At 37.4% G+C, this 12429-nt stretch overlaps 1 protein-coding gene across 1 annotated transcript in view; it reads right to left on the bottom strand.

Annotated features, from left to right (window-relative positions):
- LOC113053629 (cystathionine beta-synthase-like) overlaps positions 1-12429 on the bottom strand; it is a 44388-nt gene that overhangs the window by 20361 nt on the left and 11598 nt on the right. The window contains exons 2-6 of the mRNA XM_026218795.1: positions 10291-10608; positions 4159-4265; positions 2419-2553; positions 2037-2116; positions 1723-1927 (exon numbers count right to left, since the gene is read on the bottom strand). Of these exons, the coding sequence (XP_026074580.1) occupies positions 1723-1927; positions 2037-2116; positions 2419-2553; positions 4159-4265; positions 10291-10601 (838 nt within the window). The 5' untranslated portion in view covers positions 10602-10608. The remainder of the gene's footprint in view (positions 1-1722; positions 1928-2036; positions 2117-2418; positions 2554-4158; positions 4266-10290; positions 10609-12429) is intronic.

Genomic DNA, 12429 nt, shown 5'->3' with positions numbered 1-12429 from the left:
AAGAACATGCCAGAGGAGGACGACAATGGCTGGGTGACTACCTCAGTATGGTGTGAAAACAATCTTCCAGAGAACCTGCATCTCAGAGAATGCACGCGGTACGCCAGTTTGTGTTGCTCAACTTGGAGCATCTCCCCACTGTGTTCCTGACCTGTATGCATTTCCTTCACACATGGAGTTAAAGTCCCTGGACCTTATGCCCAAACCGAGTCTCAGGAAGGCTCAGGAAGAGGATGAAGCCATTGGACCGGCCATCAAAGCCATCAAGCATGGGTGCTGGCAAGAGGAGAGGACCATGAGTCCCGAGTTTTCCAGATTGAAAAAGGTAGCGGGAAAGCTGGCAATGAAAGATAAATTACTGTACCGGCACAGCAAGAAACCATCCGGAGAGGTGATCAGTCAACTCCTCCTGCCAAGAGAGTTTTGGGCAGATGGTTATGAAGGCCATGCATGATGACCTGGGACACCTTGGACAGGAAAGAACTCTTGACCTGTTCCAAAGTAGATTTTTTGGCCTAAGATGTAGATGCAGGTGGAAGAATACATTAAGAACTGTGGGGAGTGTGTAACTCATAAGAAACCTTATACAAAGAGTTGCTCTGTTGCACCAGATTGTAAGCCATGGGCCTATGGATTTAGTGTGCATGGACTTTCTTTCCATGGAACCTGACTCCAAAGGCATAAGTAACATGTTAATTGCAACAGACCATTTCACGAGGTATGCTCAGGCTTTCCCAATTAAAAGCCGGAAGGCCTATGTTGTGGCAAAGGTCTTAATTTAGAAATATTTCATACATTATGGACTGACTTGCAGGATCCATTCGGATCAAGGAAGAGATTTTGAGAGCCGTTTGATCCGAGAACTGTTGACCTTGATGGGGATAAGCAACGTGGAATATGATGTGCCCGAGAATGAATCTCTCTCCTCGAGCATGGAATATAATGTGCTGAGTGCGAATCTCTCTGCTCGCCGGCAGAATATAATATGCCCGAGCGCAAATCTCTCTCCTCGAGTGCGGAATATAATGTGCGGAGCGCAATTCTCTCTACTCTCGCGCAGGAACTGGGCATGCTCTCAGATACACGTTGCTGTTGCAAGAATTTTCTCTGGGCTCGCTCAGAGAGTATGCCTGGACTTAAAACATGTTCAGTGCAATCGCGAATCTCTCCCCTTCTTTTAAAGTAAGCATGTATGTGCTTAGACTGTGTCCAGTGTGTTCGCTCATGGCCTAGTACTCTTCTCTTTGATTTCTTTCTCTTTGCTCTTGGCATAAATGCTGTCCAAATGGCAACAACCAATCAGAAATAGGCTTCAACGACTGAAACAATGAAAACGCGACATCGAACATGTAATCTAATTGGCTGATATTGACCCACACATGGAACACATGGAATAAGTTCACTGAAGTTCTATCAAGACGAGATGGATCCGCCGAATCGACGAGCTCAGGTAACCAGTTTTATTTGTTTTGATGTTAAATATTCCAAATGTATCTTAGAAATGTCTGGGAATAATGCCCCCAGATGGCCTGCTTTGGCCCAAGGGTGTCGTCGGGCCAAAAAACCTGGGCCGTTGGACCAGAGGAAGCAGCAACGAGGCACGATCAAGCCCCGGAAGTGACAGTGGAAATGTGACTGGCCCTGGCACGCACTAGCAAGCCTGCTTTTGGCCTGACAGTGGAAACCTGGCTAATGCCTCACGTCCACAGGCTTTTAATTTACCATCACACTGCTCCAGAATCTCCTCTGCAGTGGTGTCATAGTGGGCCAGAGGGTTGCTGGGATTGCGGTACTGGTCCAGAAGTTGACTGTTAGGAATCTCGTTCTTCAAACGCCAAGCCACCCCCACATGAGACTCAGGAGAGTCAAACCGGGCTGAGGTAGGGGTACGAACGATCTCGGCTCCAAGAGCACGGAGCACATCCACCTGCAGGCATGGTAGGACACAAATCACATGAAAACACACAAGTATTGAAAGAATTGTTGAGCAATCAGGTGGATTTACACCCACACCATATTTATCTTCATTATCTCACCTTTTCCAAGCTCATCTTCTCAGGCATGACAATGATGCAACGATAACCTTTGACTGCCGCTGCCAGAGCAAGTCCAATACCTGAAAGCACACATGACAGTCACACAGTCTGTACCATTTTCTGAGATCAATAATCTACACTTCAATGACTAGTAAGTGTTAGAGATGCTGAATAACAGCTGTCTGTATTTATCCAGTCATTCCTTGACTTTGGTGCCGTACTAGTTGACACATGTCTACTGGTCCTCCGGCATTCGAGTGCCCCCGAGTTAAACTAAATTGAGCAGCGTTTCTTCCTCAACATGGCACAGTTAAAAAACAATCAGTGCTTACTTTCAAGATGAATACTAAATCAGAATAAACATTATGGTGCTGACACACACCTGTGTTTCCTGATGTGGGCTCAATAATGGTGTCTCCAGGTTTAAGGATGCCGTCTCTCTCAGCATCCTCTACCATACGCAGACTGATTCTGTCCTTCACGCTCCCACCGGCATTGAAGAACTCACATTTAGCCACTGGACAGATATAAAGACAAGAAAAAGTAAAGAAAAGAAATTCACCTTCGTAAACGACCTTTTCCATTTGCTCATGTTGTCATTACAAATCTTCAACTTGTCCCTTAGTTTAAATTTTTTTCCCTTTACAGTGGGAATGTACAAGCTGATTTACTTTGGTTTACATTTATGTTAGTAACATACGATCTAACATCCTGAAGCCAAAAAAAAAATGTATATGAAATACCTACACAGAAAATGCCCAGTGTAGTTTAATTTATGTCTTAAAGCCCTTTAATGTACAGCTAGACTCCCAACTCCATCATAGTGGCACAGCCACACATGCAAATATGTGAAATTTGCACCTACTTTGCAGCAAGGTAAATCCATGTCTATAAAGCCAACGTTGGTCGGCTGAACTGGCCATAGAGTATTCTTGTTCACATGAAAGAGCTAGACGTATTGAATCCCCATTTCAACGCTCATTACAGCATTTTGACTCATAAGGCTTAAACTTACACACAATAACACTTTCAAACAATGCTTGTTTGAGGGGCTTAACTATAGTCTGGCTACACTTTTGACCCATGTGGATAAACTCTTTCACCTTACACAAAAATTAGCCATTTTTTGAGCCTGGTTTTGGTCTTTGAGTTCACCCAGAGAAAATGAATATTTCCCAAACCAAAACTACAACACAATGCAGCCATATGAGGTATTCTTCTACTGCATTCCTCCCTAAAGGAATTGCTGAGGGGTATTTTCATGGCCTCTGATTTCACCTGATAAAATGATAGAAATGCACTTTTCAGTTCAGTTTTTAAGTTCAATTAGGGTGTAGAAGAGCCAAAGTGAATGGGATACCACAGATTATATGCAATATTAAATTACAAAGTTAAAGAACATATATCACTTCATATGGAAGCAAGACGGCCAAACAATATATATATATATATATATATATATATATATATATATATACATACTATTTTTTTTTTTTGTTCTATCAGGCATTGTTTATCAATTTAGCATCAAAAAAAAAAAAAAAGCTATGTAAATCACCATTAAAAAGTCAGGTAGTGTGTGATCCTTAGTTGTTTAGTTTATGATGCACAGGGTTTCTCTCTAATTATTTACAAAGTCAGCAATATGAAATTGAATATTGTGAATTTAGACATGATACTCTTTTCACAGACTGTTTTTTGTCTACTATGTATTAGGGAAGAAGGCATATTTGGATACAGCTTACATCTAAAAAAAAAAAAAAATATTGGTGCTAACTAAGAAAGTATGTGAGATTAAATAAATAAATTACACATGCAAAATGCCTGACTTAAGTGTGTCCTGGTATGGTCAGTCTGGGAAGGTGTGATCCTTCATGTCCACAGTCAACTGAGGAGGAAACCTAACGAAATTGTTCATTCCAGAACAAAACCACTTACTTCCCAACAAAGGTAAACATGCCAACACAGGAACTTTCCAGGTTGTCCTTAAATTACCATGTGATTTTCGTGTCCTCATATGACACAACAGAAAAAAAAAAGAAAAGAAAAAAAAAACACATTGTGCAGCATGAAACCAGGTGTGAAGAAACATCCCCTACACATATATGGTACAGATACTCACAAAGCTCACACTTGAGGCCAAAAGCTTTAGGAATCTTGTTCATGCGGACCAGTGGGGTCTCTCCAATCTTGCTTAAAATGTTGGGGAGGATACTGGGTGCTTTTGTACTGAGAAAAAGGAGCACATTAAGTGGTTACACACACAAGCAAGACCACATACACACATTAAAGCAACGTTAACTATCAGCAAACCACAAAGAAACTGACTGAACTGAACCACAGTGACTCTGCAAACACTGGCATTGCTCTCTTGGTAAGGTAAGGGTGTGGTAATTTACGGTTATATTTCTAGATAAGTAATTCTTCCTGAAACAACACTGTTGACCCTTATGAAACAAACATATATTGCAGTATATTGGAAAATATCATTTAATATATTAGGCATATATTCTTATATATATTATTTTTTTCCAATATATTGCAATATATTGAAAGCGGCAATCATTCGTATATGTTGCAATATATTATATAATATATGTATCATCAATATATTATTAAATGTATTAAAATATATAAAATATTAGAAAATAAAAAGGGAAAATAATATATTACAATATATGACAATATATTTTAAGAAATATATTGGTAAATATATTTTAAGAAATATATTGGTAAATATATTTTCCTTTCATAAGGGGATAAACAGGAGTTATTTGCAAGGTAAGAAGGTTACTTGCATTACGTCATGTTTTCCCTTATGAATTAATCCATTGTATTTCCCTTTCTCAGTTTAAATCATGCCGTCTAGCACAATCAAAGATTTTTTACAGAGGAATAAATATTATATTTGTAACCCAAAATATTTTTTTTAGATAAATAAAATGATTTGGTGTTCAATGTTCACACTTGGAAATAACCACCAACTCAAACCAATTTTAGCAAACATAAGGTGAACAGTATATATATATATATATATATATATATATATATATATATATATATATATATATATATATATATATATATGTATAGTTAAATTTATTTCAGTGATTCGACTCAAATTGTGAAACTTGTCTATTAAATAAATTCAATTCACACAGACTAAAGGGTTAGTTCACCCAAAAAGGAAAATTATATCATTAATGACTCACCCTCAGGCCGTTCCGAACCGTGAGACCTCTGTTTATCTTTGGGACACAGTTTAAGATATTTTAGATCTAATCCAAGAGCTCTCTGTCCCTCCATTGAAGCTGTGTGTACGGTCTTCTGTCCATGTCCAGAAAGGTAAAAAAAAAGCATAAAGGTAAAAAAAAAATAGCAAAAACTATGACTTTATTCAGCATTGTCTTCTCTTCCAGGTCTGTTGCGAGACCGTTCAAAACAGGGGCGTCGCAAAGCCCTTTTTAGGGGGGCTTCAGCCGAAACTTATGCCCAGCTCCCCTAAAAAAAATATTTGTTTAATTAATTTGTGATCGCTTCAGTCCCCTCATTTGAAATGGTGGCAAGCTGTGTCAAGTTTCGGCTCCACCCCTGATCTGAGTCTGCATGGATTCAGCGCGTTTTTCAATCTGCACTCTGCATGGGCGCCGAGCAAAGCGACCATCAGAGAGTACAAGGTGTGTGTGTATGTGTTTGTGTGCATTCAGATTGCTATGATATGACATCTGCATCGGTGCAGTTCTTGTAATAGCAGTTTATATAATGTTACTGGACCAATACATAGTTCGGTTTCTCATCCAATACATCTTCTCTGCGTTCACCTTCAGCCCTTATCACAGTTTGATAGCTGTTTTTTCTTCCAACAAAAATTAAGCGACTAACATTATTATTTTAATTTACTTTTAAAATTGACATATTGTGTATTTTGGCATTACATTATGCAGCCATACACATAAATAATTAAAGACACACATCATTGTCAGAAAGCACTAAATTGCAAAGAGAAAGAAACATCATATGGAGTTATTTTGTTTTGTATTAACAAATAGCATTTTGTATTAAGTAATAGACCCTTTGCAAACACGTGACTACGACCACGTGATGACGCCATGATGGACGGCAGAATCACCGGAAGCAAAAGCTAAATAGTAGTGGACGAGCAGGAATTTTCAATCAGTTTAAAATAAAAAACACTAAAATTTATGGCTTCTTCTATTGAACAAGCTGTCGTGCTGTTATCTGTCGAGGTAGGGTATCTGGTAAGTCCTCACAAAGAACTGTATTTGGAGAAGTTGGAGATCACAGGATCAGTGTTGGGAACGTTACTTTAAAAAAGTAATTAGTTATAGTTACTCACTAAAAGATTTTGTACTTTTTTTTTTTTTTTGCATGTTTTCACAAGTCAGTTGAAATGAGTAGAACAGACAGGTACATAACTTTCAATATTTATTGCAGGTCAACAGACAGCAAGAGTTTTATCCTGCACTTCAAGTATTATCTTTGTAAGAAAAGTGTTTTTGGCCACTAGCTTTGTAGATGCATGTCACACATTACAAGTACACATTACATGCACGTTCTTGCCTTTGCCCACAATGAATTTGAAGTAGTGCTTATATCTTCACCTTGAAAATGCCAACTTTTCATCGGATTGCTCCTGACTCGCCATCTCTGCTGCGAATCTGTGTAGCTGTTGCGTGTGTGTGTGTGTGTGTGTGTGTTTGGCGCCGCTGGCGCAGCCGCGTGTGCCGGAATGTGTGTAAAAACACTGGCTCTGATTGGCTACCATGAAACACATGACTCTGCCTTAGCCAATCACAACCGCTTATCTCGTCATTAACCCACCTGCTCACTCGCTGTGTGACCCAGGGGTCCGTTCGGATAGTTTATTAAATCAATGCATAGTAACGCACCGCATTTAACGTTCAGTAACGTTAACGGCGTTGTAACGACGGGAAAAGTAATTAGTTAGATTACCGCGTTACTGAAATAATAACGTTGTTACTTTAAAACACCGTTATTCCAAACACTGCACAGGATTGGGGTAGGTACCTCATAATGGCAAATGTAAGACGTCAATTTAGGGTTTATTTTGTAATAATATCTATTATTTACTCAAGTAAAGATTTATATAACACGTAACCTGTTTTTAGAGGACCTGGTCATTTGTGGCTACCCACTTAAGTTACCATTGCATGCTAACATTACTGCTCTGCACAGTTTAAAAAAAAAACTGTTTAAATATTCCTAATAAGAATATTTATTGTTGTCAACCAGTTTAACATTGTAAATACACAGTTTGACCATTAACACTGCACTGTGCTTACAAGTAAAAAAAAAAAATCTATATATAATATATATATATATATATATATATATATATATATATATATATATATATATATATATATATATATATATATATATATATATATATATATATATATATATATATATATATTACACGAACGAACATGAACTTGTACTCGTTTGGCTTGCCGTCCATCCTATAGCACAGCTCTTCTGCCGTCTGTCATTGCCTTCACATTTCGCGCAAGTAGAGGGTGACCTCACGTGCAAAGGGTCTATGATGAATCATTATTATATCATGATACATATATTAGAGTAAAGGGATCTGTTTTTTAAAGTAATTGAATTATAGAAGTGGCAAATTGATAATTCATGTTGTTATTTTTTATAAATAGAAATAAATATAGAACAAATTAAACATTTTGGTAACACTTTAGAATAAGGTTCCATTTTTCCAACATTTTCAATAGACAATTATTTATATTTGAATAGAAATACATTTTCAGGGGGTGACCTGATGCATAACCAACCATATTGTTGATTATAAAGGCTAAAAAAGCTAAAACAAAAGAATAATTTATATTTAATTGTAGATGGATATACAACATATTTTCTTGTCATGTGGGTGTAAAGGTGTAGGAGTAGGTCTGCAAATGAGCAACTGTCAGGTGAGAATAGAGCATACACAGCCTTTCACACACAATTACACTGTGTTCCAAGATTCACAGCAGTCCTTGAACATTTATGTTGTTTTAATTGTCTGCCAATTTCCACGTACGTTTTATAAGAAAAAGAAGTGGTATCATCAAAGGATGAACATGAATGTCCTTAATATTAATGAATCAGGAAGTCTTCATTGTAAAAAAAAAATATATCTACATTCCCAACTAAAAAATTTCTAGTGACTGGTCACATCTAAATTCTTCAAATTGTTTTTTTACAGTGTTGTATATGGCTCAGTCAGTACTCTACTCCCATATATGAAATACAGGGAATACAATGAAATAGTGGACTGCAATAAGGTTAGTAGTATACAATTTGAGAACCGAGGAGCTGATGATACTGCGCATGTGTGATTCAGCGTGAAGCAGAATGAGACACAGATCGTCTGAACCGAACTGATTCTCTTGATGATTGATTCTGAACTGATTCTGTGCTCATGTTATGAGCTTGATGAACCATCTTTGAGTAAACTGAAGCCTTGAATCAAGGGCAATCATCGCCAATGATGTCATTATGTCGAGCGCAAAAGAACTGGTGAACCATTTTTGTTCAACTGATTTATTGAATCGAACTCTCCGATATGCAACCGGTTATTGACTTGAAAATGAGTCAATGTTTTGTTCATTATCTGGCTCGGCTCTGTGTTCATCTTCAGTTCTCTCTTCACAGCAGTTCAGTCAGTGTACTGTTTTAGTAAATGAATTACTCCAGGATATTGGTTTATTTTAACTCAGAGGGAGTGTCAGCCACATTAAAAAAAGTTAACAGCTTAAGTCATTTGTGGATTAATGCTTGCTGGAGATGCAAACCGTTTCAAATGTTTCAATTCAATTTGGTGAACTGGTTCAAGAAGATCCGGTTACATCGAATGATTTGTTCGCGAACCAGACATCACTATACTGCAGTGAACAAGCTCACAACAGACCCGGAAGAGAAGACAATGCTGAATAGAGTTGTAGTTTTTGCTATTTTTGGACCAAAATGTATTTTCGATGCTTCAACAAATTCTAACTGACCCTCTGATGTCACATGGACTACTTTGATGATGTTTTTCTTACCTTTCTGGACATGGACAGTAGACCGTACACACAGCTTCAATGGAGGGACTGAGAGCTCTCGGACTCAATCTAAAATATCTTAAACAGTGTTCCGAAGATGAACTTACGGGTTTGGAACGACCTGAGGGTAAGTTATTAATTACATAATTAAATTTTTTGGGTGAACTAACCCTTTAAGTTTTCGGTTCTTTTAATTGTGGTGATTTTGACACACATGTAACAAAAATCCAATTCGCCATTTCATCAAATAAGAATACTTCATAAGACCAATAAAAAAACGCTTTTAGTTAATTGTTGGCAGATGACACTGCACCCCAAATCATCAAACTTAACACTGGACTGGAAACTTAACACTGGACTTCAAGCAACTTGGGCTATGAGCTTCTCCACCCTTCCTCCAGAGAACTTGGTTTCCAAATGAAATACAAAACTTGCTCTCGTCTGAAAAGAGGACACTGGACCACTGGGCAACAGTCCAGTTCTTCTTCCCCTTAGCCCAGATAAGACACCTCGGACGTTGTCTGTGATTCAGCAAATTTCTTGACACGTCTCTGTGTGGTGGCTCTTGATGCCTTGACCCCAGCATCAGTCCATTCCTTGTGAAGTTCACTCAAATTCTTGAATCCATTTTGCTTGACAATCCTCATAATGCTGCGGTTCTCTTGGTTGGTTGTGAATTTTTTTTCTTCCAATCTTCCCTTCCACTCAAACTGCAACAGTTTTTTATCTATTCAATTTGACTAAAATAATAACTTTTGATGTTATTTTTAAATTATGATTATTATTAAATAAAATATTAAAATAAATACTAATGTTTCAAAGAAAAATATGGATATAATATTTATATTAATAATAGATATTGATAATACATTTACGTATAGTACAACTATCAAAATACAATACTGATAATATTATTATAATAATTTACTGTACATTTTATTATAAAAAAAAAATTATAAAAGCTTTCATTTAAAAATATAATAAAACAGATTATTTTATTTAGCACACAAAAGGTAGCAACAAATATAAATTCCCAGCAGTAAAAGACAGTTTTACTGTGCAGATGAATTATGTACCTGTATAGTTTGATTTTAAAACATTCTCTTCACTGAAAAATATTAATTCTGAGTAAAGGGTGCAACAGATTTATTGTGTCGATATCTTACCGTTGGAAGTGCTTGTGGGGCGACTCTGTATTTGGGTCAGCAGGTATCCAGGTGCATCTGCTAGGCAAATCTGGTCGAATCCACTTCCTCTCCATGGTGACTTCTGATCCATTCTCAGTGTGCTCTACATTCACATGGTGACCGTTTGTTTCATTTACAAGGTCTGTGCCATTTACTCTTAACTTGTGTCCAGCCTTTCTGTTCAAAACGGTTTCAAGTTCTCTATTTGCAGCATTTGTGAGGACTTTGGCAGCATGTGGGCAGACGGGACTGGTCCCAACTGATTCTGAACTAGATGGTACTGATGACATGGCTTACCTGTGAGAGGAAACATTTAAGTGTCATTGACCAGGATTTTCTGTGTGTACTACTCCGATCACCCAATGAACAGAAATAGCTGTTATTAGGAAATATTATGCAACCTCTCTATTGCTCTAGATATTTATTCTGATTTTCAGTCCATTGTATTTTGAAAACTCTTATCATGTCATCCAAGTGCTTATGTAACACTGACAAATAAAAAAATGCTTTAAAGGAAGCCAAACTATAAAGTACCATGGATGTCTGAAACACCACCTAAAATAAAATTATTTTTAGTGTTTTACTTTTTATGAAATAAACCGGTTTTGCCACATCAAAATACAGTCTTAATGTATGATAACCACTGCTCGAATTGAATCAAGGCTTATGGGGGTCCCCACAATAACACTTTTTTTTTGGTGGGGGAGGGGCTTAGTCTCGGAACACACAATTTAAATACACAATAAATTTGATCATATGCATACCTATATACTATTAAAAACAAACTTGCATAAAATAACATGCGTTTGTGCTGATAAAGAATAAGCATTCCAATGTTGCATAACAAAGAGAGATAAGCTACTATTCTTCTTTTAAATGGCTTACACCAACTAATACTGGATTTATAGGATGACAAAAGCAGTGGACCCAAAAGGACAACTATGGCAAATATCAAATATATCAGGGGACTACATATAAGGCACTTGAACATCCGTAAAAGCATGGGACATCAAATACATTGAAATTTCTCAAAAACAATAGAAAATATTCAGATGGCTATCAGACTCACTGAATGGTATTCAGATTCAGCAGTGGCAAAGGAATAATTATTTCATAATGTCTCAGAAAGCAATGATAAAAGGAGCAATCAGTAACTTCAAATATACCCGTTTAAGGACCTTTTTATTACTTAAACAGTAACAAAAGGATGTAACAATACTATGGAGATGAGATTAGGTATTATTCTTCAAAGAGTGCAAGACAACTGGGAAAATATGATATAGTCTTTATAGTTCATAAGTTTAACTCATTTATCCATAACAGCTCTCTAGGTGATTTCAGGAACTGGTGGTTGAAGACATGAACCAATGTTGAAAACAGCTGTGTATAAATTGTTTTCAGGATTCTTTGAGGAGAAAGTTAGGCATTTACCTAAAAAAAATAAATAAATAATCTTTTGTAACATTAAAATGCAAGAATCTAGTTTATTACATAAACTAATAAAATAAAAAGTTTATTAGATTTTAAAAAATAAATTGTGACAAGACTGGTGTTACAATTTGGGTAGTGCTAAACGAAAGACTAAAGAGCTTGAGGAGGATGGTGATCAAAATGAGGAGTTTACTAGAAAACAAAAGAGATTACAGACTATATATAGCACAAACATTAACTTCACAATATACACAGATGCACATTCAGTTACACATACATTCACATTCAATCACGGACGAGGAGGAACTGAACAGACCGGGTATTTAAACACACAGGAGGTAATGAGGGAACTGGAGACAGGTGGGGAATAATCAATTAACCAAAACAATAAGAGGAAAGTGACCAAATAAGGGAACAGAAAGTTCATAAACGTAAAAGTTCGCCCCCTCCCGGAAAGGTGCGTCCTTGCACCGCAAGAATACCAGTGGAGGGAGGGTGGGGGTCCGGGGGTAGGCGAGGAGCAGGTGAAGAGGGAGCATGGAGGTAGGGACCAGGGCGGAGTGGATGGGAGGAGCCCAGAGCAGGAGGAGCCAGATGGTCCTCCAGAGACCAGCCAGGACTGAGATCCATGGTGGAGTCGACGGCGGGAGGAGCCATGGTGGAGAATGAGCCGACGAAACCAGGGGG

Source organism: Carassius auratus, chromosome 34 (genome assembly GCF_003368295.1).
Source record: "Carassius auratus strain Wakin chromosome 34, ASM336829v1, whole genome shotgun sequence".
In the NCBI taxonomy this organism is placed as follows: domain Eukaryota; kingdom Metazoa; phylum Chordata; class Actinopteri; order Cypriniformes; family Cyprinidae; genus Carassius; species Carassius auratus.
Note: the sequence above shows the minus strand (reverse complement) of the source record. Positions and strands in the feature narration are given on the sequence as shown.